At 44.1% G+C, this 20954-nt stretch overlaps 1 protein-coding gene and 1 pseudogene across 1 annotated transcript in view; both read right to left on the bottom strand.

Annotated features, from left to right (window-relative positions):
* PTPMT1 (protein tyrosine phosphatase mitochondrial 1) overlaps nucleotides 1-54 on the bottom strand; it is an 8933-nt gene extending 8879 nt beyond the window's left edge. Inside the window, exon 1 of the mRNA XM_045291119.1 lies at nucleotides 40-54. Coding sequence (XP_045147054.1) covers nucleotides 40-54 — 15 coding nt within the window. The remainder of the gene's footprint in view (nucleotides 1-39) is intronic.
* A 6075-nt stretch (nucleotides 55-6129) lies between these two features.
* Nucleotides 6130-6937, bottom strand: LOC123521787 (annotated as a pseudogene).
* Nucleotides 6938-20954: the final 14017 nt, after the last annotated feature.

The raw sequence follows: 20954 nt of genomic DNA on the forward strand, positions 1-20954 counted from the left end.
TCCGAGGGAGGGGGCTGTGACCCCCGGGGAAGGAGGCACCGGGACACTTGCCATATCCACCCGCGCCGCAGGGAGGGAGCTGCCTCCCCACCAAAGGGGAGCAAGACTTGCAGGTGATGCTGGGGGAGGGGTGGTCCTGTAAGCAAGTGGAGAGGGCCTGGCGGGAAGGGTGTGGGTGCGGGATGGCCCACCTTAGTTGAGAGTGCCTGACGAGGGAACAGCAATACAGGAGCAGTCGACCGGGCCCCACCTGACCCAACAGCAGGGTCTTCGTAAATACAAGTATATTTGAAACTACATGAGCTCTGTCATGAAATAGGTTCATGGGGTCAGGAAGTTTTATGGAAAGCTCAAATATAAAACCCACAAGACACAAAGAACTAAGAGGGATGGCCGATTGTTTACACCTCATTCGTTCTCTGAAAGGGGGGTGTTTTTCTTCATTAGTTTATTTTCTTCATCTTAACATAATATGGAATCCCATATTGTTAAATATGACTACTATTAATAACAGCAGAGTAGAACTGCTTCATCGTGCTTCCGGACCTTTCTTCCAAGGCTCCGCTTGGCTCAGTTAACATTCCCGCCAGCAGCAGAGGACGGTTCTGATTCCTCACATCTGGTCAGCACTTGCTAGCTGCGTTATTAATTAGTGTCGTCTCATGGGTGTGAAGTGTGATCTCATTGTTAGGTAAACTTAAATGTGGGATAGTTTACAGATGCAGAAAAGTTGCCAAGGTAGTACAGAGGGTCCCTGTGTCCTTCCCGCAATCACAACAGCTTTAGTTTTGTTGTAACAGCTTTATTGAGAGATCTTAGCCCATACAATTCATCCTTTGAAATTACATCTCAGTGATTACAAGCAAATCTATTAAAAAAATTGTGGAGCTATCACCAGTATCTAACTTTAGAACATTTTCATCTCTTATACCTATTAGCAATCTCCCATTGCTTCCTCTCCGCCCCCACTCCAGCTCCGGGCATTCACTGATCTTTCTGTCTATTCCAGGGATTTCACAAGGATCCCTGATGGCATACTGGGTTATTCATTGGGCTGCTACAGTCACGGGGACCCACGGGGCAGTTGACTCTGTCCAATAGGGCTGCTATGAGCAGCACTAAGCTCAATGATGGCAGTGAGATTGGATTTTTGTTTGAGGACGTTTCATAAAATCCAATCAGATAATAAGTGATCTATTGTGTTCGATTTTTTTAAAGAAATCGTTTTATTGTGAATTAGATGGGAGTTTACATATCAGATCATCATTTTTTGGCAGTCAACAACCAAAACAACATCTCAAACTTCCCATCAGCTCCCCCTGTTTCTTCCCCTCCCCCATCCTTGTTGTATCCATCTCCCTTTTTATGTGTGCCATTTAAAATATATATATAATAGGTCTATCTGAAAAGATAGGCGGGATAAACAATCTGGAGGAAAAAACAACGGGACCGATGGGACATGGGAGAGGGGGAGGTCGGGGAAAGGAAGTGGGTGTTAATGAACCCAGGGACAAGGGAACAAGTGATCCAAAATCGGTGGCGAGGAGGGTGTAGGAGGCCTTGTAGGGCTTGATCAAGGGCAATGTAACCGAGAGGATTTACTGAAACCCAAATGAAGGCTGAGCATGATAGTAGGACAAGAGGAATGTAAAAGGAAACAGAGGAAAGAACTAGGGGGCAAAGGGCATTTATAGGGGTTTAAATACAGGCATGTACACATGTAAATATATATATGATGATGGGGAAATACATCTCTTCATATATTTACAGGTTTAGTATTAAGGTAGCAAATGAACATTGGGCCTCTACTCAAGTACTCCCTCAATGCAAGAACACTTTGTTCTATTAAACTGGCATTCCATGATGCTCACCTTCCCAACATGATCGCTGAAGACAAAGCGGGTGCATAAGCAAATGTGGTGAAGAAAGCTGATGGTGCCCAGCTGTCAAAAGATACAGTGTTTTAAAAAAAAAAAGATATAGTGTTTGGGGTCTTAAAGGCTTGAAGGTAAACAAGTGGCCATCTAGCTGAGAAGCAACAAAGCCCACATGGAAGAAGCACACCAGCCTGAGGTGTCGATGGGATCAGGTTTCAGGCATCAAAGAACAAAAAATCATATCATTGTGAATGAGAGGGAGTGCGGAGTGGGGACCCAAAGCCCATCTGTAGGCTACTGGACATCCCCTTACAGAAGGGTCACAGGGAGGAGACGATCCAGTCAGAGTGCAGTGTAGTAACAATGAAACATACAACTTTCCTCTAGTTCTTTAATACTTCCTCCCCTCCCCCCAATATCATGATCCCAATTCTACCTTACAAATCCAGCTAGACCAGAGATGTACACTGGTACAGATAAGAGCTAGAAACACAGGGAATCCAGGACAGATTAAAGCCCCCAGGACCAATAATGAGAGGAGCAATACCAGGAGGGGAGGGGGAAGGTGGGGTAGAAAAGGGGAACCGATCACAAGAATCTACATATAATCCCCTCCTTGGGGGATGGACAACAGAAAAGTGGATGAAGGGAGATGTTGGACAGTGTAGGACACGACAAAATAATAATAATTTATAAATTATCAAGTCTTCGTGAGGGAGGGGCGGGGAAGGAGAGGAAAAATGAGCTGATACTAAGGGCTCAAGTAAAAATAAAATGTTTTGAGAACGATGATGGCAACAAATGTACAAATGTGCTTGACACGATGTATGTATGGATTGTGATAACAGTTGTATGAGCCCCCTTAAAATGATTTAAATTTAAAAATATATAATATTGATAAAATTTTATATCACAATTTTCTCTGATTATCATTCCTGCACTTTTCATATTGTTACAGCCTATAACTATCATTATAAAGAACTACTACACAATATAGGATTACTCTCCTATTACTAGACATTTAGGATATTTCCAATTTTATGTTACTACAAATTTTGGGGGGCATGAACTGATAAAGCCCTATTTTCTGTGTTTAGAATTATTATATTATGTTAAACTCTGAAAAGTGGAATTACTGGGTTAACACATCATTTATAATGTTCGCTTATAGATATGTAGGTGTGGTAGTTACACAATAGGTGTCAAATTGGGACTTGAGAAGGTGGAGACTAGTCTATCAACCGGGTCACAGCCAATGAGGTCCTGTGTGGGCATAGCCTTCTCCTGAGGATTCTGGGAACTCTGGTCTCTCCTCCAGTAGTTGGCTGCTAGCTCTCTGCCTCAACTTGTGAGCTACACTACCTATGGGATTGCCAACCCATGGATTGTGTCACTAGAGCTTGAGGTTCCTTCGAGATGCCACACAGCTGGTGTGTACATTGCTTGAACTTGGGACTGTCAGATCCTGTCGTCTTACTGATGGTGACCCACCCTGCTGTTTGCTGCCAGTGGCCAGACTGCCTGCGTTGCTCTACAGAAGACTCAGCTGTCTGCTTCCTTGACCTTGGACCAGCGGCCCTCGTGAGTTGAAGGACTTGCAGTATATTAACTATTCCTCAGAAGTAAGTTGAACTAAGCACTCTGTACTGCTGTGTGGACTAATTAACTGTTAATTTCCTTGGTGCTGCATATATCTATCTTCATACGTGTATATCATCATAAGTGTCCAGGTTTTATTTCTCTAGAGAACCCTGTCTAACATAAGTAGTTAAAAAAAATAAGTTGTCTTCAGCATAAAGGCTTTTTAAGACTGACAACAGCAACTTAAAACACTAGATAGGAGGAAAAAAAAGACTAGATAGGAACCTTAGGGGACAGTAAGTTTACTTTGATAAGAGATGAATAAATAACTCAGAATGTTTACACATCTTGAAGAATACAATTGACCAATGGTTACCATAGGTGAAGGGAAAAAAGTTGTTGCTGCATAGCGGGCATTGAGTTTATGTCAATGGCAGTAGAATAATTCGGGAAAGGATATTAATCAGGGCTATACAACACAAAGAGTCTAATCAATACCATTGAATTCACAAGTAGAAGTTGTGCAATTGGAGAATGTTCTGTGGTGCTTATTTTTGCCACAATTAGAAAAAAAATGCTAAGTACATGAGTAACAATGACTACCAAGAAGAAGAAAATATTCTAGAATTGAATAAGATGACAATTGTACAGCTCTTCTTGATATTATTGAATTGTTGAGTTGTGTGACATGTAGATAGAGTGCTAATAAGACTAGTCAATGTCATTAAGCTGTACATGTACAAAAATGTTGCGTTGTATGTTCTCAACAACAAAATAGATCAGTGGTTCTCAACTTTCCTCATGCCGTGACCCTTTCATACAGTTCCTCATGTTGTGGTGACCCCTAACCATAAAATTATTTTCCTTGCTACTTCATAACTATCATTTTGCTACTGTTATGAATTGTCATGTAAATATCTGGTATGCAGGATGTATTTTCATTGTTACAAATTGAGCATAATTAAAGCATTGTGATGGATCACAAAACCAATATGTAATTATATATTGTGAAATACTTATTTCTAATGACACATAAATGGAATTTTGTCTTGAAGCTGTGGTGTAGCATGGGTAACAATCTTAATATAACACAATAAACTCCATTGCTACATTTTGCAACAGTATGCATAAAAAGTCAACGTCAATGCAAAGGTTGAGATAAGTTCTTTCTCACCAGATCAGCCTATCTGCATGTGGGCCCACCTGGAGAGGGATAGAGGAGCGGTGTCTCCGTTCCTAAGACCATCGGAAGGAAATATGTTTTCCGATGGTCTTAGGTGACCCCTGTGAGAGGGTGGTCGTTCAACCCCCAAAGAGGTCGCGACCCACAGGTTGAGAACCTCTGAACTAGATAAAAAAAGAAAGAAAAGGTTAAAGTCCATATAGAATCAAGATCAAAGCAAATGGAAATGTAGTTCTACATAAAACAATGAAGAGTAATGAGAATGATAACTGCGTGGATTAATCTATCAGACTTCTTTTCATATGACTTAACGTCTTTTTAAAGAACATCAACTGATTCAACAAACAAACAAAATGTCAGTAATCACAAAATATAGACAGACTCAGGGACAATTTCAGATAAGGGAAGATGGAGACCACAGGACAACTGAATGCAAGTCATGACTTGGGATTTTCTTTAGCCTCAAAGGCAATTGTTGGCCTAATTGACAAAAGGTTTGTTGATTAGATAATAATAATATATCACAATCAATCTCCTGATTTTGGTACTTGAACATGGGAAGAATTAGCTGCACATTCCAAATACTCTTTTGATTACTGACTCTCCTTCCTCTGTAGTTCCAGGTGAACAGAGAACAATTGTTATAGCTTGGATGGCCACTAAGGAGCCCTGGTGGTGTAGTGGTTACACATGGGGCTGCTAATTTCAAGGCCAGCCGTTCAAACCACCTGCATCTCCTTGGGTGAAAAAGGAGGCTCTCTACTCCCTTAAAGAATTACAGCCACGGAAATCCACAGCAGCTGTACTATCCTGTCCCACAGGACCATTATTAGTCTAAATCGACTTGGAGGCTGTTAATTTTTTAAAAGAGTATACAGGCATGCATACTTTTATTTGTCATTTTAACCCAGATTCACTGGCACAGACATATGTAAATGCTCAGTAGAAAACAGACTATTAGCTAGAAACCAGGGAGATTCCATCCTAGCTGGAGCAAATACTTGGAATCATAATTACGTATACTTGTTTTATTCATAATTTGTAAATGTTCTGGGAAATCCAAAGTATATCTAATAATGATTGAATTTAACAAACATTTTTAACCTCATCTTATAATAAACAAACACACACACACACCCTCGCACAGTTTTCATAATGGACTATTTCATTATGGGAGGGCTGGGTATTCAAAAGTTACGTACATTTAAATAACGTTTATTTAATTGATTACTGACTCTCCTTCCTCTGTAGTTCCAGGTGAACAGAGAACAATTGTTATACCTTGGATAGGTAGTTACTCAACTGCAGCATTGGTAAATAGATAACCAATTGAGCTAGAAACCAGCTAACAAGTAGCCGTCTAAATGCTAACAATACAGCTCTTGTTTCATCATCCTCTGTTTTGATCACCTTTGTGAGAAAAGCCTGCTGGTCACAATGGAAATATATTAGGGCCAAGTCTTCTGAGACTAGTTCCCGGAGGTTTTTTCAGCTGGATGAAACCTCCAACTTCAAGGCTAGCCCAAGTTTGTGGCCTCCAGCATTAATGCTCTTCTGGTCTACCACAGCAGACAGTGTACGTTTCAGACCAGGCCTCAGAGTTTGAGTGTAGCCCCCAACTGATAGCAGCAATCCCAAAATGAGTACTGTAGGCACCAAGCAAAGTTTGCCGACGTGTCAAGATCGTCACATACTTCTTGATACATTGATCCTCCAAATTCTGTCCCATCACTGACGTTAATGTGTAGCTGGAAGTCCCCAGTCCTGTAGTTCACTGCCTGTAGTTATTCCTTATCAGCTTTGACTTGGCACTGTCAAAAGTCACCTGGTAGCCAGCGCCGGCCCTCATAGCCAAAGACAGCTGAGCCATGGATTGCCGGTCCAGCAATATCAAAAGTCAACATCACAGCCAAGGTTTATACTTGATGTGAGCACATTGCTTTCCTGTGTTTGGTGAGTCGGTGGTATCAAACGTCGACTTTCAACCCTGGAAAATCTGGTCCACAGTTGCCATTTCCGTCCCTCGAGTAATATCAGTGTTCTATTTCTCTGTGGAAGTCAGACCATACTCGGACCATTTATGCTTGGTCTCCAAGTCCCAGCAACTTTACTGGTCTGTATTAGGTTAACCAGATGTTGAGCATTCCACCCCACTGCATGACTCTGTTTTCACACCCAGTTTCACCAACTCCAAATCAAATCCTTTCTTAGAAATATCTCCGGCATCTTTGCCGAGGTCAGCAGATGATGGAGGAATGCACATTGGCCGTTCACGTCTTTGCCCATAGGAGGCCATGGCAAGACAGCAGGACGGTGCGATGTGATGACCTCCTGAGTGGGGACGCCTGCTCTGCTCCCCTAGTCGCTGAGGCCACTCGACTTGCTCATTCAGGGTGCAGCTTCCTCGGCCAGAGAGTGAAGCGGAGGTGGCAGTGAGTTTCATTATTAATTACAAGAAGGCTCAGGGGTATGATGATTTGGTGCCAAGGTAGTGGTTTGAATCTAGCCAGGGGCTCCACTGAGGAGAGAATTAGTTAACTGCTTGTGTACAATTGAAACCCCAAACCAAACCTGTTGTCTTCGAGGTGATTCCGGCTCATGGTGATTCCGGCTCATGGTGATTCCGGCTACCACACCCAACTGCTCTGAAGAGTTGGAGGGAAATGTGGAATACAATTCAAATTCTTCAAAAAGCCTAGCCCTTCTGGTCACATAAAGGCTGGTGGAACTCAGGACTACATTACAGTCCTGAGTGACATGAACTCACCTCCATAGCTCACTCTTCAATCCCATAGCACACATAGCTCACTCTTCAATCCCATAACACACAGGTCTATTAGGGGGAAAAGCCCTTATAGATCCCCTGAGAGAGATGCACACTTTAGGATGATCCAGCAATTGTGCTCAAAAGGGGAGCAAAGTTCATCAGGGTTCGGACAGGAGAAATGGAAATGGGGAAAAAATGAAGAAAGTGGGATCAGTGAGGCTATAATGTGGGGATTGCAATCAACCAGAAAGGATGTGAAATTGTTGAGTGGAAAACCGATTTGTTCAGTAAACTTTCACTCCAACTCACAATCCAAAAGTAAACAAAAAAGGTCCTATCACCTGGATAGCCCATACATCTATTTCCTGCCTGAGCATTGGTAGAAGCAAGAAGACCTGCTGCAACGTTTGGACATTTTTGGCTTCTATCTCTGGACCATGCATTTGGTTTGCCTGTGCCTCACCTTCAGATTTGGGACCGAACAGCACCCATGAGATAGTTAAGGTTGATTGTGCCAACCTGACCAATAAACACATGTGGGATTAATTGAAAGTCGGAGGGATAAATGGCTCGGTGAGCCTTGCCTTTCGAGTTCTCGGGTCTCTTGCTTTGTGATGGTTGGACCAGGGTGCAGCTGCCTTAGTCAGTTCCCTGCTTCAGCTGGCAAGGCTCATTTCCTGTAAGACATCCTTGAGGAGAAGCCACATGGACCTACCCTGATGCAGCCCTGGGTGCTGGAGCAGCCATATGGAGACTCCTGCCAGCGCTGAGATGCTTACACATTCACTGACTTTCGGTTTTCCTCCTGCAGTCGGCATCATTGCGTGTGTTTTGTGAGATTGAGGAGGACTCTGTAGATTGGTGTCAGACATATGGGCTAATGTTGGACTAAGGGCAGCCCTGGGTTGGGATGCTTTCTTAATCTACACTTACCCTTTATATAAAGCTCTCTCTTATACATACAAGTTTCTGTGGATTTGTTTCCCTAGTTTACCCAGACTGACACACCCACCACCACGGATCTGCAGTTCATGGAGAAAAAGAGTGACAGCCCTGGAAAAGACCATCTAGAACAATAATCTCCTCGTCCAATTGTTTATCAAGCAGCTACCACCATTTGAATTGTGGTGCTGGTGAAGACTATTGAAAGTACCATGGACTGCTAAAAGGACAAATAAATATGTCTTGGAAGAAGTAAGGCCAGAGTGCTCTTTAGAGACAAGGATGGTGACATTTTGTCTTACATGTTTTTGGCATGTTGGCATGTCCCCATGTCATGGGGAAGTGTGGGGGGAGGTCAGATGCGCAGGCATTCCCTCCCCTGAGGGAATCAGTTGCCAGACTGCTGTCTCATCCCTCCACAGGGGTGGGCCTGCTCCCTGCCTCTGGGGACAATGGAGAGGCTCCTGTAGGAGGGGTTTACACCCTACTGATAATGTTCCTATGGAGACCCAGAGACCACCCCCTAGACCACCCTCTCATTGCTGTGTAACCTATAGTGCAGCCCCTTCCTGTGACTTATGTCTCTACCTGTAATTAGTGGGCTGGCATGCCCCCAAAGGTATATCGGTGTGAGCCAGCAATATAGATCTCTCTCTGACTCTGAGCTCCTTGCTGCTCACTCCCTGGTCACTCCCCTCTCCCTTGTTCCCTTCCTCTCTTTCCCTTCCCCCTCTCTCCACGTGGACCACCAAGCTGGGCTGAGGTGAGCGATGGTATCATGTAATGTGTCTGACTGTATTATTGTAATATCTCTCATGCTCTCAATGACTTTAATATAATGCTTATATATCTCAACCGTACAATTGTGCATTACTGAACCCAGAAGTAGTATTACTGAACCCGAGTACTAGTAATAGGAGTATTAGCGGTGGGGGCTGGCCCCCTCCCTCCCTCCATCAGCATCAATTTTTTTAATTTAATACTACAGGGAAGGACATCATACTTGGTAAAGTAGAGGGGCAGCAAAAAGATAAAGGCCCTCGGTGACATGGATCTCCATGACAGTGGCTGAAATAATGGGCTCAAGTCTAGGAGCAATGGTAAGGATGGGGTAGGATGGGGCAGTGTTTCCTTCTGTTGTGCATTGGATCACGATCGGCAGACCTGACTTGATGGCACTGTGGCAATTACACAATTTCCTGTCAATTTGAAGATTTACAAGTGTAGGGGTGGTATTCAACCTGTCAATCAGGTCACAGCCTGATGGTGCCTTCTGTGGGTGTGGCCTCCTCGTAAGTGGTACCCTGGAAACCTCCCCTTTGCTCTCTGCCTTCACCTCCCTGCTGGCGAGCACTCTGAGACCTGCCAGAGCCCTAGGATGCTTCCACCGCCATTGTACCCACAAGACTTTGCACCCACCGCTGTGATCTTCCTGCATTCTGCCTCATTGCATGTGGCTGTGTGAGTCTGAAGAGAGACTTCTGCACTAGTGTTGAACTTATGGACTTGATTTGGACTGGGCTGGGAGGTGTTCTTGAAATATAATGACTTCTGGCTATAAAGCTCTTTCTCACACGTATATGAATGTCACTGCTTTTGTTTCTCTAGTCAACCTGGCCTAACCCAGGCACCTCATAGCAGCAACCAAGTCAGACCCAGACACATAGTGGCTCCCTGCACAAGAGGACACGTGCTGACAGAGACGGGTGGACACCCATGGAGTGCACTGGAGAGGAATTGAACACATGGCCTGCCACAGGGAGGCCAATATCCATCTGTTATCAGAAACGATATCATTTGTTTCACGTCCTCATCTGAATCCGACCTCAATTTCTGGCAGCTCCCTGTTACGTATTATTGCAGCTGTTTTGGATGATCTTCAGCAAAATTTTACTTGCATGTGATATCAATGATATTGCTCTATAATTTGCACATTCTGTTGGATCACCGTTCTTTGGGATGGGTACTGAGATAGTTTATTGTGCCATCCTGGCCGATAAAGTGGGATTAACTGAAGGGCAGAGAGATAAATGGCTCAGTGAGCCTCGCCTTTCTTGTCTCTTGCTCTTTGATCATCGGACCAGTGTGCGGCTGCCTTGCTTGTCCTGTGCCTCAATTTAAAGGCTACACTACCTGTGGGATGCCTAGCCTGTGGACTGTGTCACTGTAAGCTGAGGTCCCTTTAAGACATCTCTGGAGCTGGGGACTGGCAGTTGGTGACCTGGCTGGCAGTTGGTGACCTGCCTTCTGATTGGCTGCTGTGCTGACATAGCCTAGCTCTCTCTATAAATAGAGGAAGATCTGGCAACAGACTAGACTTGGAGGACTGCTAGTCTCTCACAACTCTCTCTCGCGGACGTGAGTTGCACTGAGCCATTTGTAGTGCTTTATAATTTAACTGTTTATTTCTTGTATTATATATTTATCTGTATATGATTCAACAGTTCATTTCTTGTTATATATCTAATTATCTTTATAAATAAATATATTAAATCATCAGCAATTTGGTTTTATCTCTCTAGAGAACCCTGTTAACACAGGTACACATATGGATCTCTTTCAGTCCTTTGGCCAAATAGTTGTCTTAACCAAATCTCCCAGCATCCACTAGTGCGTGCTTCCAGTGCTTCATCAGCTTGTTGAAACATTTCCATTGGTATGCCATGAATTCCTGGAGCTTTGTTTTGACTAGTACTTTCGATGCAGGTTGGCCTTCTTTCAGTACCACTGGTTCTTGCTCATATGCTACTTTCTGAAATGGTGGAGTGTTGACAAGTTCTTTTTGGTACAGTGACTCTGTGTATTCTTTATATATATTTGATGATTTCTGCATCATTCAATGAAAAGGCAGGTTAGATCAGTTGTGTGCTACTACAAGGAGTCTGAATTGCACAAGGAGATTTTCATCAACTGTTCAGGAAAAAATGAGTGTCCCTGTAAATCCATGCTCCTCCTTCCTTGATGATAATTTTTTTTTATTTAAAAACTTTATGATGACTGGGGTGAAGGTTTGCGGAGCACATTGGTTTTCTCTTCAGCAGTTTGGGGGCATTTTGATTCATGGCCTTGACCACCATCCCCACAACATAATGGCACTCTCCTGCTTCCTCCCTGTCTCATCTTCCCATTATTCCTTCTTTCTGTCCCCTTCCAGAACCCTGAGCTTCATCCCTGTGGACATGTTTCCCTTTGATCGTGTAGGGCTGGTTGCTCTGAAGTCATGATTGCCCCCGTGTCTATTATTCACCTAATAAAAAACCAGACTCCCTGCTATCAAGTCCATCCTGCCGCCGAGAGACCCTCTAGGGCAGGGTCGACTTGGCCTGTGAGGTTCATTTACGAGTAAGCTGCTGGTAGTTTCAAACTGCTGACCTGTGGGTCGCAGCCGCACACGTAAGCCACCAGGGCTCCTTGATGACCTTGTTGGCCTGGCTATGATTTGGCTGACAGTTGAGCCACGGAAGGGCGGGTGAAAGGATAACTCGAGGCTAAGTTCAAAATGGTACCATGTTCACAATCTGTGATGAGAATGACTTCTCACTGTTGTCATAATATGAGTTTCCTGATTGTTAGCCAATGTTCTTCTTAGTTTGCTGATTATCTTTTACCTTTGTTTTTGATGTCTTTTAATTCAGGAGTTTTTCTTTTGGTTAAAAAGATTGGGAGTCTATCTTTTCCTCTAAATTTTTGCAGATATATATATTTTTAAAAACATTTAAATCTTGAATCGATCTGAATTGTCGTTTTGTGTTTGCATGTCATTAGGTCAGGTGTCCTCAAACTACAGCCCGCAGGCCACATGCGGCCCATCGAGGACATTTATCCTGCCCGCCGGGTGTTTTTGCCCTGTTTGTTTTTTTACTTCAAAATAAGATATGTGCAGTGTGCATAGGAATTTGTTCATAGTTGTTTTTTTTAACTATAGTCCAGCCCTCCAATGGGTCTGAGGGACAGTGAACTGGCCCCCTGTTTAAAAAGTTTGAGGACCCCTGGATTAGGGTCTAACTTTGTTGTTTCTCCTATGAGTAGTCAGCTGTTTCAATCAATCATTTAATTTGTTGTTAGTGGCCTTTGACTCAAAACAAGAAAAAGAGGGTGAAATTCCCTGGGCTGGCCGTGCCTTGGAGTCAACTTGATCACACACATAGTTGGTCTATCTGGACATTTTCCCACTATTCTTGCATGTTTTGTATGAATTTGAAATTCTGACAAAATAGAGAACTCTTCTTTAAAAAAGAGAACCACGCTCAAAACCGTTGAACATGAATGTAGCCAGGCTTCCGGTGCTAGCTTCCATTTATGGGGACGTGCAAGCCCCCTAATTACAGGTAAAGACATACATCACAGGAAGGGGTTGTACTATAGGTAATACAGTAATGGGAGTGGGACAATCTAGTGGTTACACATGCTATAGGTCAAGGAGGGATTGGGGTATACATGTGACAAGATGGGTGGATCCTAGATTCAGGAAGGCCGCCTAACTCTGGATGTCACTGAGCAGGTTTGAACACTTCTCTGGCTCTCCATTTAAACAATTACTATCCTTATCAGTAGGGTGTGAGCCCCACCTTCAGGGAGAATATCTCTAAGCATCTGACCTTCCACCAGGTGCTGGCAAACAGTCTCTAATGTTAGGCATACCTTTGGGGGAGACAAAGCTGAGGAAAAGTCTTTTTATATCCCACAAATGTGAATGAGGAGGAGTGCGGAGTGGAGAACCATAGCCCATCTGTAGACAATTGGACACCCCCACACACACACACACAGAAGGGTCACAAGGAAGAGATGGGCCAGTCAGGGTGTAGTATAGCACCAATGAAACATACAACTTTCCTCTACTTCTTTAATGCTTCCTCTTGAAAAGTGGAAAATGGAGGCGCAGAGCAGAGGTAGAATTCAGCCAGGAATGTGAAGTTGAGAAAGATTTTATTGAGGCGGGGAAAGAACCCCCAGGAGGGAGGGGAGAGCAGAGAAAGGGACAGGAGCATTTTGATCTCCGGGGCGGGTTGTGCGACCCAACGAGTTAGGTCAGGGAAATCGCGCCTCCCAGTGAGACAGTGCGACATATATAGGGCTTGAACCAAGGACATATGTGCTGATAAGAGGAAGGGAGGCTTCTGGTGCTGCAGTTGCAAGGTCTGAGTCAGGCTATGGTCTGTGAGTAAATCATCTTGTTCTTCGCAGACCCGCTTCCTGGAATGCTGAGGGGAGGGGCTGTACAGACTCAGCCTGGAGAGATAAGCGCCTGGGAATGCAGAGGCAGGGACTGTACGGTCCAGCTCTGGCCTTGAGGGGGGGTGGGAGGGGTCACACAGTCCAGCAGGCTATTTTTTTGGGAGAGCTGGGGGAAGGGGCTGCATGGTCTGGACCCAGCCCAAACACCTTCCCCCCACTATCATGACTTGTCAGGCAAGCCAGCCCCTAACAAATCATCACAGGCCTGGCAGGTGCAATTGTACAGCGATAAGTTGTAAAGATTACAGTAAAGTCATAGAGAATAAGATAGCTAGAAGAGAGAAAATAAAATGAAGGAGTCAGACATATGTCATGGTAGCATGCTCACCTCAGTATGGGGTTCTGGAATGGCAAGGGAGAGGAAGTGGGGAAGGAGGAAGAGAGAGAGAGAGAGAGAGAGAGAGAGAGAGATTTATTACTAACCAAGGTTTATATATCTTTTGGGGGCATGCAAACCCCCTAATTACAAGTAAAGACATACGTCACAACAAAGGGTTGTACTATAAGTAATACAGTAATAAGGGTTGTACTATAAGTAATACAGTAATGGGAGGGGAACGATCTAGGGGTACACACGCAATAGGAAGAGGAGGTATTGGGGGTATACGTTTGACAAGATGGGCGGATCCTAGGTTCAGGATGGCAGCCTAACTTTGGATGTCACTGAGCAGGTTTGACCACTTCTCTGGCTCTCCAAGGAAACCATTATCAGTAGGGTGTGAGCCCCACCTACAGTGGACCAGACAGTAGTCTGATGGCTGAATGCCTCAGGGAGAATACCTCTCTGACCTCCCACCAAGTACTGGCAAACAGCCTCTAATATTTGGCATGCTTTGGGGGGAGACAAAGCTGGGGAAAGTCTTTTTGTACCCCATAATGACCCCAATTCTACCTTGCTAATCCGGGAAACCAGAACATGTGTACACTGGTACAGATAAGAGCTCGAAACACAGGGAATCCAGGACAGATAAATCCCTCAGGACCCATAATGAGAGCAGCAATGCCAGGAGGGCAAGGGAAAGGTTGGGGGAGAAAGAGGGAACCGACCACAATAATGGACATATCCCCCTTCCCAGGGGGACGAACAACAGAAAAGTGGGTAAAGGGAGACAGCGGTCGATGTAAGATATGAACAAAACAATAATTTATAAATTATCAAGGGTTTATAAGGGAGGGATGGTGGGAGAAGGGGGTAAATGAGCTGGTACCAAGGGCTCAAGTAGAAAGAAAATGTTTTGAAAATGATGATGGCATCATATGTACAAATGTGTTTGACAGATGTATGGATGGATGAATCATGATAAAAGCTGTAAGAGCCCTCAATAAAATGATTTAAAAAAAAAAAAGAGGTCTTGTGCAGCAAATTTACCCAAAGCAATGTGTCATTTGATCTCTTTGCTGCTTCTGTAAGCACTGGTTGTGGATCCAAGTTAGACAAAGTCCTTGACAACTCCAAGCTTTTCTCCATTTACCATGATGTTACCTATTGGTCCAGTTGTGAGTAGTATTTTGGTTTTCTTTACAGGGAGTTGTAATCCCTTCTGAGGGTCCTGGCATTCCTCTGTGTGTCAGGATGGCTCTGAGACAGAGGAATGACTTTGATGGGGATGTGGTTTTGCCTCTCAACAGACCACACCCCCAAAGGAAACAAATGGTCTGATTTAAATCTCATCTTGTACTAAAGGGGAGACTTACGTAACATCACTTTATTTCTGCCCATTAGCAACTCAGAGAAGTCCTTCCAAAATGGGATCATCACCACAGTCATAAAGACGTTCATTTATGAAACACAAGAGATTATGGCTAGAAGGGCCATAGTAACCCTTTCTCAATCCACTTCAGTTTTTAAATCAGGATTATTTACATCTGTTAGGTATCGTTCTGACGCATAGCAGCAGCACGATGCACAACAGAACAAATCGCAAAACAACTGTTGTTGGGTTTTCGGCTCATTGTGTGCCTTTGAGTTCCTAAGAATCTAGATGAGTAACTCATTCTTTTCAACAACACTTTGCGTTGCTTGATTTCTTGACATCTGCTTGCATGGGCACTGACTTTTGATCCAAGTAGAATGCTTATTAGTCCATTGTTATGATGTCTGTGTTTTCACATCAGGTGCAATCATACTGATTCATTGCAATAGAGTTGATACTGATTCATGGTGACCTATAGGACAGGGTAGAACTGCCCCTGAGGGTTTCTGAGACTATAATTCTTTATGCAAGATCTGCAGGGTCAGTAGTTTGAAACCACTAGCCTCTCCTGGGAGATAGACAGGGTTTCAAACTGCCTGCAGCCCAGTACGTAACCACTACACCGCCAGGGCTCCTTGGGGAGGAGGACAGGGAAGAAAACGATGATCCAATTCTGGTTTGTAACACAAAGGCTCACTATGAGTTGTAATCTTGGAGAGGCTTGTCTCTTTGTGTCCTCACTGACCTAGACTGTTTTTCAAAGCAAATCTTCATCAATTTGGAAGACAAACAATGAAGGAGGGTGGCTTTCACATTTTTTCCCTTTTTTTTTCCACATTCATTTTAATCGCACTTCAAGGTTTTAAGAAAACTATTTGGGCTGTTTAGATTTCAAACTTTAGGACATTGTCTCAGTGAAACCCTTTGAAGTCTTAAGAACAGGTCTACATTCTTTGTAGCCTTGTCCTCCCTCTCAGTTTTGGACTGATGGGAGCTGGTTCTGGGAATGATACTAACTAGCATGCAGAATCCTTGTAAGGAGTGTGGGAGCCCCAAGGCTAGGGCAGATAAGATAGGGAGAGGTTGCTGAGCTGCTCCTCCAGCAGTATCTCATGAGCCAGACACTGACAAGCACTGGAGGGAGATACAAGAACATAGTAAGACAGGGCGATCCCAGAACTCATGGACCCATTTGCTTGTTTTAATTGATTTCTTATTTTATTTTATTTTATTTTTTAGATTTCTCTTTTTAATTCTTCAAGAGAAGTTTCAAGTTTCAAGAAAAATACGGAGTTCTCATAAACCCCCTTCTGATCCCAACCAACAAAACAACACTAAACCAGCTGCCTTCCAGCAGATTCCAATGCTTCATGACCCCAGGCATTTCAGAGAAGGGCTGCACTCCCTGGGGTTCTCCATGGCTGTGATCTTTTGGAAGTAGAATCTCCAGGCCTTTTGTCCCAGGTGCCTCTGGGCAGGTTGCACCTCCAACCTTAGCCCTTACTCATTTGGGCAAAGAAAGACTACCCTCTCTTCCCCTCACCCCCCAGTTTCCCTATTATTAATAATTTGCATTGTTTGTTGCTAGCCATCTGCAAGCTAATGCTCTGGCTCAAGACAACACAAAGTGCATTGTTGAGAGTCTTCTGCAAGGAAGTCGAGCACTCTACTACTGAATCACCATCCATCTTGTATTAGCATGAAATTACTAACGAATGCATACTGATGTATTGTCATTCCCTCTTTTGTACATTCCTATTATTTACTGATAAATGCATAATTACGATATCAAACAATCTCAAAACTACACTCACTAAGGGAGACAGCGGTTGGTATAAGATATGAAAATAATAATAATTTATAATTATCAAGGGATCACCAGGGTGGGGGGAGGAGGGAAGGGAAAAAAGAGGAGCTGATACCAAGAGCTCAACAGAAAGTAAATGTCTAGAAAAGAATGATGGCAACATATGTACAAATATGCTTGATACCATTGATGTATGGATTGTTATAAGAGCTGTAAGAGCCCTCAAAAATATGATCTTTTAAAAAATATATGATCTTTTAACAAAAATTAAAAAAATAATCATAGGATTTATGTCAGGAGGGGTTGAACATTAAAAATAATCAAACAGTAACCATAGTTGGATTGTTTTTAATGTGCAACCATTCCTGACATAAACCCTATGTAGTAATCATGCATTACTGATTGTCCGACTCTTCTTGATGTGACTCAACTATTGAATTGTATGTAATATGAATTATATGCCAATAAAATTGTTGGGAAAAAACCCCAACTAAACCCACTGCCGGCTTTTACGTCCGGACTTGGTAGCTAGGTAGTAGGTGGCAGGAACAATGGCAGTGTCTCTGATTGTCATATCGAAGCTATGGTGTGGAGATACCAAGATGCAAAAGAAAATGCCAAAGCCTCAGGAAAAGCATTTACCAGAAAAATGCTTATTTAAAACCTGGTCATCTTAGTGAGGTCGCTGTCTAGCTATTGAACGAAAAGAGGCCTGTTTCCTGGATGTTGCTAACCGAGGAATTAACTGAATAGTCCAAGAGGTTTCTTGTGAAAAGCTGGTGGTGTAAAGCTCGAGGGAAAAAAAGCTTTTAGAGCAACATCAAATTTTTTTTTGGCTAGGTGTTACAAACCCTGTTATTTTATGTGGTCATGTCATACCACCTGAAGCCACAAGTTATCATCAAATAGGTTTGGGTTTTTTTTCCGTATGCATGATTTTTCGTGATCTGGATTTTAAATGTGCGTTCTGATTGTAGACTTGATTATTTAGAGGTGTAATATATACCTGTATGAGAGGATTCAATAAATCTGATTTTTTCCTATAAAAAAAAAAATAAATAAACTCACTGCCGTTGAGTTGGTTCTGACTCATAGTGACCCCAGGACAGGGTAGAGCTGCCTCCCTCTGGATCTCTACAATCGTAACTCTTTACAGGAGTAGAAAGTCTCATCCCTCTCCCTTGGGAGGCTGGTGATTTTGAACTACAGTACCTATCTTGAGCTAGCAACTCAATGTGTAATGACTATGCCACAATAGCTTCACTAAAACTCCCCGTTTTCTACATAGTCACCCCTCTCTTCCCCACGCTGGTAACCATTTTCTTCCAGGAAACGTTTGAAGGCTAAACAATACCGGAACATTCTCTATACGCAGCACTTAGATGCCTACTCATTAACTTAACAGAGGCATTCCCACCTCTGATGATGCAGCAGTGAAAGGAAACACAAAAATTCCTACCCCTGTAGAGTTCACTTTCTAGTGAGGGGAGTCTGCAAGTAGAATAAAATAAATCAAACATGTAAGCACCAAATTTACTATAGTGAACCTACTCATTGCCATCAAGGTAATTCCGACTCATAAGCCCTAGAGGACAGAATAGAAGGACGCCCCCAAAAATGGGGCTTCCAAGCGATCAGCTCATGGAAGTAGACTGCCACATCTTTTCCCCAGGGAGCAGCCGCCAGCTCTAACCTCAGACCTCTCCCTGAGCAGCCAAGCACTTAACGACCGAGCCGGTAGGGCGCCACACACCAGATAGTGACTGTTGCTTTGGATTAAAAACAAAGCAGGAAAGAAGGAGTGGGGGGAGGAGCGTACTTTTAAATAGGGCAGACAGGGAGGGCCTGAGAAGGTGATGGGTGAGCCCAGATTGGCAGGAGCTGAGGGATGGAGACACCTGGGTACCTAGATGATCCTTCGGAGAACGGGAGAAGGAGACAATCTCTGCTTCAAGGTCTCCAACTACCTATGACAGCGGAGATCCAAATACAGGAAGGAGCAAACTCATCGTGATTACGCAGGGGATAACATTCTGTAAATCTTTTATTGTCTTAACTGTGGTCCAGGCAGCCACGTTCAACTGGATGAAATGCTGCCCAGACCTGTCCCATCCGCAGATTAGGGTGTTCATTGTCGGAGTTTCTGAAGTCAACGTTCAGGCCTTTTTTACTTTGGAAACTGCTGAAATGTGTCCTGGATCATAGCAACAAGCACACTTTCACGGATGGCCGGCTGGTGCATTGACCAGGAATAGAACGGGAGCTCCCTCTTGGAAGGCAAGCATTCTCTCACTGAGCCCCTCAGAGTTGGGATTGACTCCCTGTCAGTAAGTTGAGTTGAGTTGATGTTAGGTATGGTCTGGTTGGACTCATTTGGGGCTATAAATATAGGATGTTTTCAATAAATGACCCCTAAAACTCTTCAGGAAAACAAGATCACATCCCATCTTTTTGATTTTTTGTTTGAACAGTTTTATTAGCTCTTCATCCACGTCATACAATTCAATAATTCAATCACATCAAGAAGAGTTGTACAATCATGACTACAATCCATTTCAGCACATCCCATCATTATAAATGGATATAAAATGATCAAGGGAAAGTGAAGATGTACAATGTCGGGGGCTCCTTGTGTTGGCGGTATATGTAACCCCCAAAACAGTGGCTAGGTATTCTTAGTTGGAGTGGTGCTTCCAAGCCATGGGGAAAGCCCTGTGTCTGTTGCTTGGGGGCCCACTAGTTGCTTTCTGGGGCTATCATCGGTATTTGTGGGCATGAAAATTATTTGCTCTGGAAATTGTTTGACAACCCACGAGTGATTTGCTTGTTGACAGTGCCAAATGTTCCCAGAACTGTTTCCTTTGTTTGTACTTCACACTAGCTCACAAGGTCTCCAATAGTGGTCCTCAACCTGTGGGTTGGCGACTCCTTTGGAGGTTCAACGCCTTTTTACAGGGGCGCCTAAGACCATCGGGAAACACCTATTTCTGGCGGTTGGGGGTCACCACCACATGAGGAACTGTATTAAAGAGTCACAGCATTAGGAAGGTTGAGACCCACTGGTCTAGAAGCTGCAGAATAAACAGTTGGGCTTTTTCTAAATATCTTTTAAAAATACACTGCTTTCATTCTGCCTAGGCCCTGACATTTCTAAATCACCCCGAAAGAGGTCAGTCAACAACCTGACCTGGGTTGTTTAAAACAGAAAACCAAAAAAACAAACCAAACAAAAACAAAACCAAAAAACTCCAGAAAGCCACCTAGCAGAAAACCACCATCACCTAGCCCACTGTGGTAGGGTGGGTTCTGCCTCACAGCGACCCTGCAGGAGAGAGTAGAACAGTCCCCCAGGGCTGCCGAGGCTATAAATATTGATGGGAGTCAACTGTCACATCTTTCTCACAACTGGTGGTCCACCTGCTGACCTTTCGGATGGCTGTCGGGCGTTTAACTCGCCCCCGCGCCACCAGCGATCCTAAAAGTAGGTTAGGGCTGGGGAATCGGTGTCCTGGCGCTGCAGGTTTTTTCGCAAGGTTGTGTGCATCCACGGGACTGATCGTCTTGCGAGGAGGGCGTCCTCTTCATTCTGAAAGCTTGCAAACACCCTCCCGTCTCGCATCCCAGCAAGGTCCCGTTAATTGTCTGCTGGGGCATAAAGGAGGCTGGCCGAGACCCATGCGCATAATCGGGGCCTTGCGCGCCAGGGGGCATCCGGAGTTCCAGTGGGTGCAGAGCCCAGAACTTCAGATTCCCAGGCCGGGGGCTTGTCACCCTCGTCTCCCGCCCAGCTCGGAGACAAAGAGATGCACCTCCGCAGCTCCCGGGGCTGAGAACTGACTCCTCCCGCGGCGCCGGCGGCCGCGGCGCT

This window comes from Echinops telfairi, unplaced genomic scaffold (genome assembly GCF_000313985.2).
Source record: "Echinops telfairi isolate 266 unplaced genomic scaffold, ASM31398v2 ScPeMD7_60;HRSCAF=208, whole genome shotgun sequence".
NCBI classification, from domain to species: domain Eukaryota; kingdom Metazoa; phylum Chordata; class Mammalia; order Afrosoricida; family Tenrecidae; genus Echinops; species Echinops telfairi.